Consider the following 18,758-nt stretch of genomic DNA (forward strand, 5'->3'; position numbering starts at 1 on the left):
TTTTAACAACACTTTATGTAAGTTAACATAAATTCCAATGAGGCCAATGTGTTTTGAATGCTGGGGTGTATTTTACTCACTAGTGATGCTCCAAAGCCTGTACCTTCTGTGTGGGTGAAGGTCAGTGTTGGACAACTTATGTTTGTTAGGACTCTCATTACAAAAGAAACATTTGACATTTTAAACACTTGTTTTACAATTTTTTTATCAATTACAAGTAAAATAAAATTTATAAAAATTATTGACTTATTGATGCTCTGCAGTAGTGAGTTGTTTTCTCAAAAAATGGTTTTGCCATAAACTTTTATAGCCCAACTGCACAAAAAGTGCACAATCCAAATTATTACTATTATAATAGCTTATAGAGTTAGTTTAAGGGAGCTAAATGTGTATGGAATTAGTTTTCTAGAAGTATAGTGTGACCGATAGAATCAAAGGCTGTTTAGCATTTCTGAGCCAGGTTTCAATATTATTGATGCTCCAAAGACTGTACCTGCAAGTTAGGTAAGGTCAGTGTCAGATAACTTTTGCTTGTTAGGACTCCAGTTACAAAAGAATCATTTGACATTTTAAACACTTGTTTTACTATTTTTTATCAATTACAAGTAAAAAAAAAATTATAAAAATGAATGACTTATGGATGTTCTGTAGTAGTGAGTCATTATCTCAAAAAGAAAGGTTTTGCCATAAACTTCTATAGCCCAACTGCACAAGAAGTGTACTCTCAGATAACACTAGCAATTTTTATCTATAGTCGGTGATAAATTCAGCTGGATGTGGCGTGTTTTCTCTATCATTAGCAGGTTTACGTCATTGTGTCACCCCCCCCCCTCCCCACCCCCTCTGCGCCCTTGTCTGGATTGGTCAACTTTCCTCTTAAAAGACTATTTAACTTACTCTAATTATTATGTAAGTGGAATTATCATTTTTCTGTATACATTTTGCCCTTTTTTTCTTGGTGTCACTCCCCTAAATGGGGTCACACGGTGTGGTCCGCATTTAGAAACAGCCTGTTTTATCCTGACTGACAGTGTTTCTTCCAGACTTTTTTCTCTGGGGGGGGGGGGGGGGGGGCACTTGAAATTTTCGGGGGGGGGGGGGGGGCGGTAAACTTTCTTCGGGGGGCGGACACTGTTAAAAGTATATATTTTCTATATAAATTAGAGATGCCTGGAAGAAACTCTGCTGACTGAGCAATGGAGTTAACTCATTTGTAAGTTTGTTCTTGCCACATGAAATTAAGTTATTTAATCTTAGTATTGTTGTAAAAATTGTTGCTTCATTTAACAACACAGCTAAAAGCATGTCACATGCATAATGGTGAAATAGAAATTGATTGCAACAACTCAAATAGAATCTAAAAATTATCACATTTTATTGCTGTGACAAAAGTAGTGTCAACATTTATTTAAGAAATTAACAATAACTAAAAAGCAAACAGGGAAAAATATTGATAAACAAAACTATCCAATTATTCATAATACCGCTTATTAGTTGACAACTTAAAATACAATACACATTTTCGATAATGAAAAATGATTATTAATTTTAAAAAATAACTTTATAGATACAATGACAAAAATAAATTTAATGTAGTGTAAACGTTTCTAATTTTATGTAAATAAAACAAATGTATAATTTTTTAACAACCTCATCTTGACAATTTTCCTGTTTCAGGATCTGATTTATCTTACAGTGTGGCTTCATGGCAGATCAAGGACATGTTATGTAATTGCATTTCTTGCATTTATAAATTAATTCTCCATTTGTCATTTAATATGATCATTTAGATTACATTTATCTTATCTACATAACATAGCTCACACATTTTCTTTTTTAAAAGCTTTTGCATAAAATATGTCTTTAATGTAGATTCTTCTCCACTTTTAAAACTTTTACCAATGACAACATATGTAACATTTTGTAATTCTATGCACAATTTTATAATAAGTACAGCGTGTGATAAGGCTTTGAGCTTTAAAAATATTTTTTTGGAAATAACACAATAAATTCTCTGATGAAGTTTGCCTAGAACAAACAATGCAAAAACATTAGGATACTAAATAAAAGCTTAATAGTTTGAAAAAGAAATTTAAAAGTTGGAATGCAGTGACTTAAAATTAAAAACTAATAATAGCTTTATTGAACAAGTGCATTCTGAAACGAATGGGAAAAAGATAATGTTCTTAATATTATGTTAGCTTTTTCTGCATTGAAGTAGAACTCTAATCATGACCATTAAGATGATAAAAAAATCCCCGTATTAATTTACTTTTTATGATTTACAGAACATATACAAAAACTGAAATATCTTGTTGAATTTAAATCCTATTTAGGTAGAGAAAAATATATTAAGATGTCAAAAAATAGCAATATAATTAACTCATACACACAATACACAGCAACCAGTTTCTACACAAAACGTCATTATTGTGAGGGTGTCAGGATCTCAAAGAATGCACAAGCAACACGATTGAGGCTAGGTATCACAGTATCCTTTATTTCTTTTTAAACGTGCCACTTAGTCCCACATCAACCTGGTTGCTTACAGTCCAACTTTCAACTGCCCCCCCCCCGCGCATTCATTCCTACACACCACCTTTCTCTTGCTCACAACACAGCCACTGTCACCCTTGTACCCTAGTTCAGTCCGTACAACAACATGCAAGTCAACACATCCAGCCTCGCATCTCACTACATGATACATACACACACGCAGTGATCAGTTCCACGTATTCACCTTTCATACACATTACATCACCACAATTATCTTTCATCACTATGTCATCATTATATCTTTCGCACCAACACTAACATACCTTGATTAACTACACATCATAACACTGTTCGTAGTGTGTCTTCAGTAGTATGATTAAACTAGATGAATATGCCATTTGTGTGAGATTAAATGTACACGTTGACTGAATCGTTTGTCACATAGGCTGCAATAAAATGGCTTCTCACCAGAGTGAGTCCTCAAGTGTCTTTGTAGAGTACTTCTAGAAGCAGCTGAATAGTCACAAGAATTGCACGTGAAAGGCTTACTGTTTATGTAAACTCTCCTATGTTCTAAGAAAGGACTTTTATCGTTTGTTGTGTAGTCACAATTTGAACACTTATACAGTAAATCCCTAGTGTGTATGTTCATATGAATTATTAAAAAAAATTTCATGCTAAAAGTTTTCTCACACAATGAACATCTGAAAGGTCTGTACCTGAAATGTCTCATTACAAGGTGCAGGTCATATTCATCTGGTAAGTTAAAGCCTCTGTCACAATGACTACATATGTAAAGCTTCAAAGGTGTATGTATCAGTTGATGGGACAAAAGGTGAGCTATAGAAACAAAGCTTTTTTGGCAAATATCACAAGCTTGTACATTTTCAACACCATCAACTGATTGAAAGTTTAGATGAATCTTTTGATGTTGTTTTAGCCGACACAGATAAGGTGAAGTGTAATGGCACTTCTCACATTTGTGAATTGATTCTCCATTATGCATCCTAATGTGAGCTTTTAGGTATTGTTTATCTGCATAACATTTTTCACAAATTTCACATTTAAATAGCTTATACCTAAAATGTGTTGCTAAGTGTAGATCATATTCTTCTCCAATGTTAAAACTTTTATCACAGTGGCAACATATGTAACATTTCATTCGAGTGTGTACAATTTTATGAGAAGCCAAATGAGATAAGGATTTAAAACTTTTTTGGCAAATGTCACACACAGAAATCTCAGTTGGAGGATCACTGCCTCTCTGTTTATCATTATGGTATAGTTGACAAGTTGTACAATTCTCCAGAGCACATTCACATTTTTGCCCAGTTAAATTTTGTAACTTTTGAGGTGCAGCTGTTTTATTTTCATGATGTAACTGCAATTTGTCACATGTTTTGAATTTATTGTTGTAAAGCTCAGCTGTCATTTCATTAGTTGATGATAAATTTTTTTTCTCCTTCAATATTGAGCATTGGACATTAAAGTTTCCACAATTTGGTGAAGTTGATCTGTGATCTGATGGGTATTTACATGAAGATGTCATCGTTTCCTCTCTGAAATTGTCCTTTTTTAAACCAGTAGCAATGTTTTCTTTATACAAAGCCATATGAACTTCTGTGTGATGTTTTTTCAGCTTACTCCATTTCCTGGTGGTATAACCACAGAACTCACACGCCATCTGATAGTTTGGATGAAATTCCTTTTTATATTTAGCAAACAACGGCTCCTCTTTATCTATAAAATCACAAAAAACAACAGCTTATGGCTTGCACTTCTGTGTGCTTTTAATTCCAATGTTTTCGTAATCTTTCAAAAGATGAAAATTTTCTTAAACAGATGTCACAGTGACCTACTTGCTCTCTCATTTTCTTTTGTTCTATAATGCTAGAGTTATTAAATTAATAGGATGTATTCACTTGATCAGACATTTAGAGCTGAAAGTGATTATCATCAGTGACCTTAGTTACTAGGAGGGGCGGGTTAGTCTAGCCCTAAACATTTTCACGGTCAGTCTCGCAACAACAACAACAACAAAAAGACAGGTCTTACACACCCCCCCCCCCCTCCCACAATGACGTAGTAACTGAGAAATCGGGTTTCTTCTGAGATACCCAGCGAAAAACATCATTCCACAGTGTAGACCCGTCCAGACTATTTTAAGTCTGATGAAATTCACTTTTCTAAATTCAAGACTTTTTCCAGACTGCGTACAAATCCTGTTAAGGGGTCATCCATAAATGACGTCACACTCGTAGGAGGGAGGGGGGGTCCGTAATTTTGTGACGATGTGTGATGAGGGGGAGGGGGGGGGTCAGATGTTGCGACGTCACATTTTTGCATTATGAAAAAGCAATGTTAGAAAACGAATTTTAGACGTTATTTCGCGTTTTAGATAACTGTTTTAATAAATTGTAATAGTTTAGACAAGATTTTGGAAAATATCGATGTTTTTAAAAAATTCAACTGCAATTTTGAGGGGGGGTTGTAGGTTGAAGTGTGATGTCATTTTAGGGGGGGGGTCTGGCTTTTTGTGACGACGTGTGACAGAGGGGAGGGGGGAGGTAAAAATCGTCAAAAAAAGCGTGACGTCATTTATGGATGACCCCTTTAACAATGTTTAGTAGCAGAAATATTTAGCTGAAACACTTAAAAATAACTAGTTATTCAAAATGAGTAATAAAGTAGTATTTAACACGCAATCAAAATAAATCTATCCAAATTTTAAACGATCTGTATTAAAAATAAAAGATGACGCCTAATAAAGTATGGTTAACAGTACTTCCGGAACTGTGTGACAGATTTTGCCATTGTTTTTTTTACTGCTATACCATTCCGGAATAATAACCTACGCTAAACTGAGGTTTTACCTACTTAAATATTCTAACAAAATACTTCATGTGTCATGTAGTATTATTTAGTAGGCCTAGATCTAGCTCTAGTAGTAGTCTAGTAAGTTTGTAAATAAATATAATAAATATTTTTTAAAATATTAAATAGCAGGCCTATCTAGTGTCTAATGAGAAACTAGATTCTAGATCTAGATCTAGTACTAGTAGTAGTTAGTAGCCTACTAATACTAATAAATAAAGCGAAGTCGTTAGAATCTAGATCTAGTATTTAGTTAAGTAGTTAAGCAGAGATTGAGACTCATTTCTGGTCATTTCAGATTATATGCAGAAAGATCAAACTTTTTTTTTTACAAACATTTGTACTTTATTAGATCTAGATCTACTTTATACTAATTATACTTTATACTAGGCTTTTCGATTCGTGAATTCTCGTTCTCGCGGTTTCGCAGGCCACCGTGTTTTGGGCGGACATAAAATATCGAATCATTTCTTTCTCATGAAGTACATGATACTTATAAATTATAAATAAGGATCGTATCGTAATCGCATAGATTTGTATCGAAACTGCCCATGTATTTACGGGGCAAATAATTAACATTTTAATAATGCTAGCTTTACCTGATTTCTTTCTTTGTCTTTCACGAGGCCGACGAGGGAAATTCACTCTTGTGCTTGAAGTCAAAATAAACTAAAGCAGGTGCGTGTATTATTGACTTTTTTATTTGTACTTAATACTAAAGCCTAACATCTTCACTACGATATAAAAATAGAATTGTATAATAAATCAACAGTCGAAAAAAAACCATTGCCCTTACAGACGACCGTATTAAAAACCTCCTGGACGCCATTTTATATTAATCTAAACGCCGATTTCGGAAAAGGTGAAAGGTGGGATTGGCTTTGACGGACTGATTGATTGAGTAATAATAATAAAACACTTCCCCAGAGTAAAAAAAAAACGTTTTTCGAGCTTACATATAAGTATTTAAAAACCGGATTATCAATGGAGTGTGACTCAGTGTAGTGTAAGTAGTGTAGTTAATGTGGTAGTAGTAGTACTGAGTCAGTACTGACTTAGTGGGGTAAAATTATGCCGATGACTGAGAAAGTTGGATGAGATCTCATAATAATAATATTAATCAATAATACACACTAGCGAGTCTCAGTAACTTGAAAGCGTCCTTGGTTGCTAACCAGAACATGGCTACGTCACCTTGGCAATTTTTTCTGCTTTGTTCGAGAGACCACCTTAGTCCTTAACATTAACTTTAAAAATAATTATTACGCTAAAAATGGCGGGTTTTTTGGCGTATTTTAAGCTATCTGAAGATGCCAAAGCTATTTTTGGCAGAATTTTTTTTTTTAATTGCTTCCGACCATGGAGGTCAAACGTAAACATGGGTATAGTTTGAGTTGTTTAAAAACTTTGAATAAAGGATTGTAAGGTGTCTAAATGGCACTGTTAGGTATGGTATTATTAGATTGATCGTTTAGTGAAAAAAAAATGCAATTATTATGTGCCGATTTTAAGAAATCGGCCTCCTAAAAAGGTCACTGAAAGCATGTAATTTTTTATTGTGACGTCATCGCTATTGTTACGGAAGCTGTACATCCCCTCGCTGCTTATATAATTGTGTTTTCTTTTCACTTGACACTCTTTTTCAGCTTTTTTTGCTAGCGTAATTAGACTAATTAAGCCTAATTATGGATATTTCACCTGGCTTTTGGATTATACTATGACTCTAAAAACCCTTAAACCACAACGATCTGTTATTTTTTTTTTTGGTCCCTGGAATTAGATCTAGATCTAGTAGTGAGCGTTGGTCTTTGTGTGCTTACTTAGGCCTAATTATTTGTTTTCAAATTTGTTATAGCTTAATGAATTTGTCTTAATTCTTATTTTTTTCATAAATTTTAATTAGGCTAATTATAATATTATTTTCACTGGTCTTCGTTGATACATTTATTAGGCTTAATAATGTTAATATTATTACGATTTTAGAGGCCTGATAGATAAATTAAATGAGTTTAGCGTTGGGTCTAAGTTTACATTACTAATTAGTACTTAGTAAACCAAGTACGCATGGACTAGGACATGTGTGCTGTGCCCGCGCTGTGGCGGGCGATGCCTCTCTCGCTGACAAACCAGCGCGAGCGAGTCGTGTGTCACACTTGGTCTGTGTCGATGTTTGGAATGCATAGGCATAGGCCTAATTCTCGCTCTCGGGTAATCAATTTTTATGCGCTGACATTTGAAAAAACAAATAGACACACATCTTAATTAAATACATTTAATGTGAACTTTATATTAATCTAGACCTACAGTTTGGGATTATTGTATTTGATAGGCTAACTTTTCTGGTTGACAAAACTACGCGAGCGAGATGTCCGCCACGCACACTGCCCGTGATGCTGTTTAGAATGCATTTCTCTCTAACTTTATCAATTTTAATGCTATTGCAGATTTTAATAATATTAAATCAAATACTTACAAATCTTAACAATATTTTAAACTGAGCATCGGCGAAACTTTGTGAATAACACACCTGTCCCAAGTCCAGTGAGAGAGGAGAGTTAGATTCATTTTACAATGACATTGCTAGAATTTTATAAATTGCCCTGATCAAGCATTGCTAAAGCACTTACACTAGTTGATGAAACATGCATGGGATAGAATATCTTTCAAAAGTTTAGATCTATTCTATATTCTTAAACATATTTAATTGACGCATATTTGTCGTCAAATACATTAATCTGGGTTTAGTTTTCCTTTTTAAACATCCTTCCATTTAAAAAAAAGGAAATCAAATAATTTTTTTAAAAATATAGAACTAGATGTAATTCCATCTTGTGATTTTTATTCTGACGAAGACAGTGTCCATATTAATAAAAATGTGGTAATAAAATCAAATGTACTGTGCATATTCTGTTAAAATCAAATCAGCTGCAAGGTCCACCCTGCAGAGTTCTTCTCTTTAGATAGGAAAATGGTTGTCACAGATTTTTGGCTTGCAATGCTGGGAGTGGCCAATTAATAAAAAACAGTAATTAAGCTCCAAATGAGTTAATTAACAACAAATTAAGTATTTTATTGATTAGAGATTGATCTCTAGTTTTCATTGGTAATGTTTAAATCGAAAAATAACGAAATTTAAAATTAGTGAGTATCGCTAAATAATAGTCATCATAACTCTTCTCGGTAAAACCTTAGTTTAGCTTCATAATTTCCAAAGTAGCTACTAGCTAGTAATGTGCGATGGCAGTAACTAATGAATATTTCTTTCATTTGGCCATATTTATGGCATATTTTACATAATATAACAAATCACAATCTATGACCAAACCAGCCAAAAATATCCTGGAATAAACTTTGAACTACCCCGTTCGAGACAACAATGAGTAAATACAAGCAGTGGCCATGTTTTAAAAACAATAATAGAGTAGTTTCCCTTGAAAAATTGTCTATTCACATGTCTGTTGTGTTGATTTTGTTGTTTAATACGGTTATTTTGTTTTGTTTTAATATATACCTGTATAGTAATTTTTCTTTTTTTTTCAATATAGTTGACATGAATGACTAATAGATCTATTCATACTTAATAGTGTGCATCCAAGACCACAATTGTTGTGAGGTCGAACTTTCTAGAATCTTGGGTATTCTTGAGGCTGACTCTCTGGAGTTGTGGCTTTCACTTTTGATTGGATAGATTCCGATAGTTGTTCACATTTTGGCAGTTATTTATTATATTCATATTGTCCATCAGCTGGACAAAAATAAAAAAAATAGGTTCCTGAATAATTTAAGTTTCTTCAAATATTGTTGCTGTTCTGTGGGTGGCTAGTTTTTAAAATAAACTTAGGGACTAGCAATATAAAATACATAGAGAAGACCAGTGCTGGGATAGGGCATCATCATGGCGGATGTAAACATCATGTGGTTTTAGTCATGTGTGTGCAACCTCTCCCTTAGTTTGACCAAGAAAATTGTATACATTTCATAGTGTAGGTCTTGATAAGTAAATTTATAAAATCTAGATCTAAGTCAAATTTGAATGAAAAAGTTCATTTCTTTATATTCTAAAACTGGAAGAGGACACCATTGGTGTTGTGTTCATTCCATAGTTTAAAATAGCTAAGCCAGTTTAGTAGAGTAACAGAGTCATCCCCTAGCCTTCCTTGCACTACCTGTAAACAAATTAATAAATTCATATACACAAAACTTTTATGCATGCACATATATTAGTTCCCAGCCATACGAATAAAATAGCATTGAAAGTTTTTACAATTGTTGCAAGAAATTACAAGTCCTATTGTGTGCAAATATTGTCACAAAACTACAAAAAGTGCAAATTAGTGCCAAGCTGCCTGAAGAAATCAAGTGTTTATTAAGCTGTTTATGACAGTTTATAACTGTAATTAAAATTAATCTTAACACTTTTATTACATAATTGGATAAGATTAAGCACTTATTACTTACATTTAAAAACTAACAAAAGCAAATCAAGTTTTGATTTTTGTTATTAATATCTTAGTATTTCTATTTTTAAAAAGAATTTTAAGAAACTGGTAGCTTCAGATATTAATCTGAAGTCCTGATTACTTTGCATAACTGGTTGTCTATTTTAAAATTACATCTGACTGAGTAATCATTAGTAATCAGACTGACAAAAGTCTGGCATGTGTTACAAATTTTGCCATGTTATTAGTATTAAGTTGTTTTGATTATTTAATCACCAGTTTAACATTTACATTTTTTTAAATCATCAGTTCATATCTAAGAAGATGTCCAGCATGGAGGTGAAAACAGATGTGTTAGCAGCAGTTTCATCTACTGTAGATATACAGTCAAATGAATTGACAGAGGTTTCATCTTCTGAAGATTTGAAACCAGATCTATCGACCATATTTTCATCTTCTGCTGGCATCAAAACAGAATTATTGACATTTATTAATTTCCAGGATATAAAACCTAACATGTCATTTAAAACTTCTCAAGATGTTAAACCTGATGTTAATTCAGAATTTTCTTCTTCTAATGACATAAAACCAGAATTATCATTTTTTAATGTTCAGGATATAAAACCTAACATGTCATTTAAAACTTATCAAGATGTTAAACCTGATAATACATTTTCAATTGAAAAAATTAATAAGAAACCTGCTGCGTCAGCAGAATTTTCAGCATCTGAAAGTTTAAAACCAGAATTATTAACTTCTGAAAATTTAAAACAAGATTTCACAACAGAATTTTTATTTTTTGAGGATAAACAAGAAAATGGACTTGAAGAAAATCTACAATTGTCTAGGGACAACGGAAATAAAATTGTTTATTATAATCAAACATTTTCTCAAAGTTCTGAAAGTAATATGCATAAAAATGTTCATTCTGAAGATAAGCCATATAAGTGTGAGGTCTGTCTTAAAAGGTTTTCTCAAAGTTTTCATTTAAGAGAACATAAAAATGTTCATTCAGGAGAAAGGCCACATGAATGTGATGTTTGTTATAAAAGGTTTTCTCAAAGTTCTCCTTTAAGAGAACATAAAATGGTTCATTCAGGAGAAAGGCCACATGAATGTGATGTTTGTCATAAAAGATTTTCTAGTTCTCAGTTAAGAGCACATAAAAGGATTCATTCAGGAGATAAACCACATGAATGTGATGTTTGTCATAAAAGGTTTTCTAGAAATTGTGAATTAAAAATACATAAAAATGTTCATTCTGGAGATAAGCCATATGAATGTGATGTTTGTCATAAAAAGTTTGGTCAGAAGACACATCTATTACGTCACAAAAATGTTCATACAGGAGATAAGCCATATGAATGTGATGTTTGTCATCACAAGTTTTCTCAAAGGTCTAACTTAAGTACACATAAAAAGAAGCATTCAGGAGAAAATGCATATAATTCTGGAGATAAGCCATATGAATGTGATGTTTGTCTGAAAAGATTTTATTATAGTTATGATTTAAGAGAACACAAAAAAGTTCATTCAGGAGATAAACCACATGAATGTGATGTTTGTCATAAAAGGTTTTCTAGAAATTATGGTTTAAAAATGCATAAAAATGTTCATTCTGGATATAAGCCATATGATTATGAATGTGATGTTTGTCATAAAAGGTTTACTCGAAGTTCTAACCTAAATCAACATAAACAGATTCATTCAGGAGTAAGGCCATATGAATGTGATGTTTGTCATAAAAGGTTTTCTCTAAGTTCTGTTTTAAGAAGACATAAAAAAATTCATTCTGGAGATAAACCACATGAATGTGATGTTTGTCATAAAAGGTTTTCTCAAAGTTCTCATTTAAGAATACATAAAAAGCTTCATTCAGGAGATCAACCACACGAATGTGATGTTTGTCATAAAAGGTTTTCTCAAAGTTCTGATTTAAGAAGACATAAAAATATTCATTCTGGAGATAAACCACATGAATGTGATGTTTGTCATAAAAGGTTTTCTCTAAAATGTATTTTAAAAACACATAAAAAAATTCATTCAGGAGATAAACCACATGAATGTGATGTTTGTCATAAAAGGTTTTCTCTAAAATGTATTTTAAGAACACATAAAAAAAATCATTCAGGAGAAACGCCTCATGAATGTGATGTTTGTCATAAAAGGTTTTCTCTAAAATGTAATTTAAAAACACATAAAAAAAATCATTCAGGAGAAACGCCTCATGAATGTGATGTTTGTCATAAAAGGTTTTCTCTAAAATGTAATTTAAAAACGCATAAAAAAATTCATTCAGGAGAAAGGCCACATGAATGTGATGTTTGTCATAAAAGGTTTTCTCTAAAATGTATTTTAAAAACACATAAAATAATTCATTCAGGAGATAAACCACATGAATGTGATGTTTGTCATAAAAGGTTTTCTCTAAAATGTATTTTAAGAACACATAAAAAAAATCATTCAGGAGAAACGCCTCATGAATGTGATGTTTGTCATAAAAGGTTTTCTCTAAAATGTAATTTAAAAACGCATAAAAAAATTCATTCAGGAGAAAGGCCACATGAATGTGATGTTTGTCATAAAAGGTTTTCTCAAAGTTCTCATTTAAGAAGACATAAAAAGATTCATTCAGGAGATAAACCACATGAATGTGATGTTTGTCATAAAAAGTTTTCTCGGAGTGATCATTTAACAACACATAAAAAGCTTCATTCCAGGGTTTTATTTTTATACCCGCATGGTTTTGTTCAGGCCGCAAGTTAATTTGCCTGTTTCAAATTATATAAAATTGACCTCCATTAGACAAGTAAAATGACATCAGGCCAGCAGTCACAGTGAGATCAAAACTTCTGAGCAGACAATCTTTTTTTTTGTAAACACTTTTTCATCTTTTACTAAATGACCTTAATCATTATATTTAGAGGTATAGAATCACAAATCATACGATCAAACTCTACTGGATGCAATGTATAACTCAAACAGACCATATGTTAAAACTTCCCTCTCCCTCCCCACTATTTACATGTCTTATGGAACTAACCCCAAGTTTCATGTTGCTCCAACCATTGCTAAGGCTTATGGTCACTTCCTTATTTTTGCTAGATGAATGGGTTTTTTAAATATAGATTTAATCTTTCTCCACACCTTCTCAATATGAACTTTATGCCAAATCTCAGACTCCTCTCTGCATGCTATGTGATTGAAAAGAGTATAAAATAATTTTCTTCACTTATTCATATAGGCTATACAATCTATTTAAAGATTAACAACACATTTCAATGTCATAAATTAACATTTCATTTTTTAAAACAGCATAACAATTATAAATTTGAAGAAAAGAAAGACTATAGCTGCAATTGTTACATTTTGGTATCTTAGTTTTAACATGTGAATTTTCATTGTGTTTTAATTTAATATTCCTTATTAAAAAAAGCTTTGTAATGTAAATTCTAAAGTAGTGAATCATTTGAAATTGTAATAAAAATGTTAAGAAATAAAATGGTTAAAGTGTGTCAATTTTTATTATTATTTTTTTAACAACACTTTATGTAGGTTAACATAAATTCCAATGAGGCCAATGTGTTTTGAATGCTGGGGTGTATTTTACTCACTTGTGATGCTCCAAAGCCTGTACCTGCCAGGTAGATGAAGGTCAGTGTCAGACAACTTTTGCTTGTTAGGACTCCAGTTAGAAAAGAAACATTTGACATTTTGAACACTTGTTTTACTATTTTTTTATCAATTAAAAGTAAAATAAAATTTATAAAAATTATTGACTTATGGATGTTCTGCAGTAGTGAGTCATTTTCTCAAAAAATGGTTTTGCCATAAACTTTTATAGCCCAACTGCACAAAAAGTGCACAATCCAAATTATTACAATTATAATAGCTTATAGAGTTAGTTTAAGGTAGCTAAATGTGTATGGAATTAGTTTTCTAGAAGTATAGTGTGACCGATAGAATCAAAGGCTATTGAGCATTTCTGAGCCAGTTTTCAATATATTATTGATGCTCCAAAGACTTTACCTGCAAGTTAGGTAAGGTCAGTGTCAGATAACTTTTGCTTGTTAGGACTCCAGTTACAAAAGAAACATTTGACATTTTTAGCACTTGTGTTACTATTTTTTCAATTACAAGTAAATTAAAATTTATAAAAAATGATTGACTTATGGATATTTTGCAGTCGTGAGTCATTATCTCAAAAAGAAAGGTTTTGCCATAAACTTCTATAGCCCAACTGCACAAGAAGTGCACTCTCAGATAACTCTAGCGATTTTTATCTATAGTCGGTGATAAATTCAGCTGGATGTAGCGTGTTTTCTCTATCATTAGCAGGTTACGTCATTGTGTCACCCCGCCCCCTCCCCACCCCCTCTGCGCCCTTGTCGGGATTGGTCAACTTTCCTCTTAAAAGACTATTTAACTCACTCTAATTATTATTTAAGTGGAATTATCATTTTTCTGTATACATTTTGCCCTTTTTATATGGATAATTTGTAAAAAAAATTATGGGATATTGCTTTTGTAGGTATGTTGCTATGCGGCAACATGGTGCGTATAAGGGTAAAAATTTCAGTAGTTGCCAAATGGCAACAAACTAACAAATTTTAGTATAAACAAAGACAAACAAGCTCTAGGGCAGAACAAACTAAAGATTTATTAAACATATCACTAATATATGTATTTCAACACATATTGGTAATTTTCACATACTACTAAAACACATAAAAATGTATTTATTTATATATGAAACTCATAAGAAAGAGATAAACTTCCAAAACTTTTGTTGGATGCTTGGTATTGAAATCAATGATCACATTATGTAATTGCATTATAATCCTAACCCATATTTGGGACCTAACACAATAAGTACCATTATTTATCTGTTTAGGTAAATTTGGAAAGTATTATGAGTAACTTAGTAAAATATATCTTTATTTTTTTTTTTAAATTTAAATACTCTATAAAAATTCATTCTATAAGACAGAGGAATGTGATGTTTGTAAGGAAATATTTTCTTTTAAATTTACTTCATATAGTCAAAAAAAATTCATCATGACTTAAAACCAATTTTGCTAAATGTTTTATTTTATTAAATTAAATGCATTTGTAACATGTTATATATAGATTTTATCTTTCTTTACACCTCAAGTCAATATAAACTTTATGCCAAATCTCAGACTCCTCTCTGCATACTATGTGATTGAAAAGATAATAAAATAAATTTCTTCACATAAGACTTTACAATTTAAAGATTAACCACACATTTCAAAGTCATAAATTAACATTAACTTTTTTTCCAAAAACAGCATAAAAATTATAAATTTGAAGAAAAGAAATACTAGAGCTGCAGTTGTTACATATTGGTATCTTAGTTTCAACGTAATGTAATTTTTGGCTAGTTATTATTTAATTTTTTATTCCTTACTATTACAAAAATAGCCTTGTAATCTAAATTCTAAAGTAGTGAATTATTACAAATTGCAACGTGAAAATTTTATAAAATAAAATGGCTAAAGTGTGTGGCAAATTTTATTATTATTGTTTTTCTAACAACAGTTTCTGTATGTAAATTCCAATGAGACCAATGTGTTTTGAATGCTGGGGTGTATTTTACTCTCTTGTGATGCTCCAAAGCCTGTACTTGCAAGTTAGGTAAGGTCATGTCCGACAACATTTGTTTGTTACTAATGTTAGTGTGAGCGGGTAAATGGATGTCTTATTTTGTAGTATTATTTTATTGTGTGCGAATCTGCGTGAATGGTCCACTTGACAGCGGCTACAGGGTTTCCCGTTCCGCACGAAGCGGTCAGTATAAAAACTTACCGCTCGGATAATTTCTTTCTTTTGACCCGAGGCGAGATGTAGATCAGGTCAGTTTCTGTGTGGGCTCACCTCGTGCGTGAAGGTATTTGTGTTTTTTATTGTATTTGTATATGTGTGATTGGTATGAAAGCGACTGCCGATAATTCTCGTTTTCTTTCTTTTTCGTCTGAAAAGAGATAGTGGGCATCGGCTTGTCTGGTATACTCGTGGTGTGTTCTTTTTTGAAAGATTTGAATTGTATTTTGGTATTTTCTAAAACCCTTGGCGTGTTTTAGACCACGTGGTTTAGGTCGCTATGTTTAGGATGGTTTCCCAAACTGGTTTGAGTGTGTTTGTGTATTTTACTTAATTATTTTAAAGTATTGTTATTGTGAGTTCCCCACGATGACTAAGTTGGGCTCAGTCACAAGTAATTTTGTTGTGGTTGTCTTAGACAGTAATGAGTGTATTTTAGTTTGTCTCGAGTTTTAGGTTGCTGTAAAATTAATGTGTGTGATGTTTCTTACAATGTCATGTTGAGTCACTTGCTTTGTGTCTACCTCTATTTGGGGCCTTAGCGGGGTGTGTTAACTTTATTGTTATCAATGTGGATGTTATATAGGTAGACCAATGGCTTCGTGCTGCTCATTGTGTAGGATAAATTAGTTCTACAATGATGATTTTTATTGCCGTTATTTTTAATTGGCTTATTTCTTGGTTAGACAGTGATTTATTGTGGTTTTGAGAATTGATTTAGTATTCTAGGATTAGTGGTAGTAGTAGGGGTTAGTATTTTACTCGAGGCTTTAGATGTCTTTAGTAGTAGTCAGTAGTATTTAAACATATGTATATATTGATGTATATATATTTTTCCATGCATTTTCCTTTGTTTTCCTTTTCTTTTTTCTCTCCCATTCCAGTGAGGTTGTTTGTGCAACTTGGCTTGATTTGTATGTATTGTTTTATGTTTGGTGCGGATATTAGATGGCGTTTCGGTGGCAGCACTGGTAAGGATGGTTGTCTGTGTGTTCAGAGCCTAGACTCCGAGGTACCGAAGGTACATAATATTCCATTGAACGTTGTGTTTTGTTTGTTTGGCATTGGTGATTGTTTAGTGTTGCATTAGGATGTTTTGAATTTGACTTAATTTATATTTTTTTTTGTTCCATTTTATTTCATGCAATAAATTCTGTAAGTTGTTAAAGTTTTTATTTTTTTACTTTTAGTGTTTTTATTTAGACTAAGGTTAAGGATAAGATTTAACCACCGTGGGTTTCACCACGGTTGCACTGACCTAGGGAAGGGTAGATAGATAATATGGTCAATTACATAGGTTTAGTCTCATCAAATGAAATATGGTCATTTGTTCTTAGTCTTTATGTAAATCATCATCATCTTTTCGTGTCCAAGAACATGAATTTGAGTTCATTTTTCATTAGAAAGGTCACATGAATGTGATGTTTGTCATAAAAAATTTGTGGATACATAAAAAGGTTCATTTAGGAGATTAACCACATGAATGTGATGTTTAATACCTAAAGCACCTAAAGGGATAGTGTGGTCAGCACTATGCCCAGCCGTCTTTGCTTTCCATAATGTGAGTCAGGTTCACATCAGAGCTGGGTGAACTCTGGAACGTTCTACTGACTTTACGCCGCATTCAAACTCGAGACTTATTTTAGTAAATACTGTTAGTTTATTTAACCACATGCCACATACATTAATTTAACCTGCATTCAAGTTCGAGACTTAATTATGTAAATACTATTAGTTTATTTAACAAAAGAGTTAATAGCTGGCCACATACAATATGAAAAATACAACCTCAACACAAACGCAATTAGAAATGAATCTCAACAATGTTTTACAGCTGAGAAAAAATTTATGTCAAAATTTATAAACATAATTAACAAATTTAAAGAATCCAACAGGTTAATTAAAAAAAACAGAAATAGGCATATATTTCAGATTAGACAGAATTTAACTATTTAATTGACAATTTAAAACCAAATTAATGTAAATTTTAAAAAATAACAGAAAATTAAAAAAAATATTTGTGTAATAATTAGCTCTTTAGAAATAAAGAGGAGAATTTGGTTAAGATAGTGTTAAAAGACTGCTAATTGTGACATCACTTCTACTGATGCACAAAGCCCAGTACAAAACATTAAGACCTTAATTGTGCAAAATACTAATGCTTTTTAAAATTGATAGAACTTGTGGTAATTTGAATAAAGTTTGATAATTTACAGGAACTTAAATAAATAACTTAAATAATATTAAAAGTTTAAAAGAAAAGCAAGTGTAACAGTCATCATCCAAAATTAAACTGTCACTACTATCAAAATGCTGTATTGGTTTGATAATTACATTTAAAGTTGATAAGATGACATAAAGAATCAAGTGTGTAATTTTTCAACACCATTTGTCTCGTTATGGGTTTAAATTAATCCTATGATGTAGCCTCAACAGAGATTGACGAGGTGTTACATAGCTGCAGATATTTCAGAAGAACTGTTAATTAACAAGTTTATTTTCTTATGTGTCCAATAAATTTCAATGTGTATCATAAGCAATAGAAAAGCTTTATAATATGTTAAAGACAAGAACATAAAAGCCTAAACAGATTAACTATTACTAGTAAATGTGTCAACATAAATCAAATTACTAGTTATATAAGAAAATACAGCTACCAAAACTTCAGATAAGCTTCAAATAGAAAGAAGGTAACACAGACTTCCAATAAACAACACAATACACTTTTTGATATATGACAAGCAGATATAAAAAACTTTTAAAAGTTAAAAAAAAACTTTGCAGTATGATGGTATTGAAAGAGACACAAGCCCACTGTTGGAAATAGCTGTAACTTGAGCAGATTAAACATTTTACAAACCCCCCCCCCTCATCTAACTGTGATTGGGTATAAACAGAATTGGAGGCATGCAAAAAAACACCAGTGTTTTTACACCAATGTCAATAAAAAAAATTTTTTTTTAATTGCAGCATAAATTTACATTTCTTCAGTCACATCAGTTTTATAATATATTTTTCGATTGTGAGAGGGTTGAACTACTTGGTTCATTACCATGTGAGAATATCAGACAACATAGGCAGTCATTATACCCTTACACGTCTAGA

At 32.0% G+C, this 18,758-nt stretch overlaps 2 protein-coding genes across 4 annotated transcripts; one reads left to right on the forward strand and one right to left on the reverse strand.

Annotated features, from left to right (window-relative positions):
• Positions 1-2,568: 2,568 nt before the first annotated feature.
• On the reverse strand, positions 2,569-8,761 carry LOC131935811 (zinc finger protein 808-like). Of its 3 annotated transcripts, none has more exons than XM_059292473.1 (2): positions 8,696-8,761; positions 2,569-4,308 (listed from the first exon to the last, which is right to left on the reverse strand). In XM_059292473.1, exon 2 carries the CDS (start codon positions 4,178-4,180, stop codon positions 2,873-2,875), a length of 1,308 nt encoding a protein of 435 aa, XP_059148456.1. In that variant the 5' UTR covers positions 4,181-4,308; positions 8,696-8,761; the 3' UTR covers positions 2,569-2,872. The 3 variants fall into 3 exon arrangements, with proteins under 3 accessions (XP_059148456.1, XP_059148458.1, XP_059148457.1); XM_059292475.1 differs by lacking the exon at positions 8,696-8,761 and adding an exon at positions 5,751-5,909 and having other exon boundaries at positions 2,569-4,236; XM_059292474.1 differs by lacking the exon at positions 8,696-8,761 and adding an exon at positions 5,707-5,909 and having other exon boundaries at positions 2,569-4,236.
• On the forward strand, positions 5,789-13,323 carry LOC131935801 (zinc finger protein 271-like). The gene is made up of 2 exons (XM_059292457.1): positions 5,789-6,048; positions 10,119-13,323. The coding sequence occupies exon 2, from the start codon at positions 10,134-10,136 to the stop codon at positions 12,573-12,575; it is 2,442 nt and encodes an 813-aa protein (XP_059148440.1). The 5' UTR covers positions 5,789-6,048; positions 10,119-10,133; the 3' UTR covers positions 12,576-13,323.
• The last annotated feature ends 5,435 nt before the right edge of the window (positions 13,324-18,758 follow it).

This window comes from Physella acuta, unplaced genomic scaffold (genome assembly GCF_028476545.2).
Source record: "Physella acuta isolate Inbredline_101_S28 unplaced genomic scaffold, ASM2847654v3 ptg000160l, whole genome shotgun sequence".
Classification (NCBI taxonomy): Eukaryota; Metazoa; Mollusca; class Gastropoda; family Physidae; genus Physella; species Physella acuta.

Coding starts and splice junctions, on each gene's coding strand:
- LOC131935801 (XM_059292457.1), top strand. CDS start 10,134: ATGTCCAGCATGGAGGTGAAAACAGATGTGTTAGCAGCAGTTTCATCT.
- LOC131935811 (XM_059292473.1), bottom strand. CDS start 4,180: ATGGCGTGTGAGTTCTGTGGTTATACCACCAGGAAATGGAGTAAGCTG.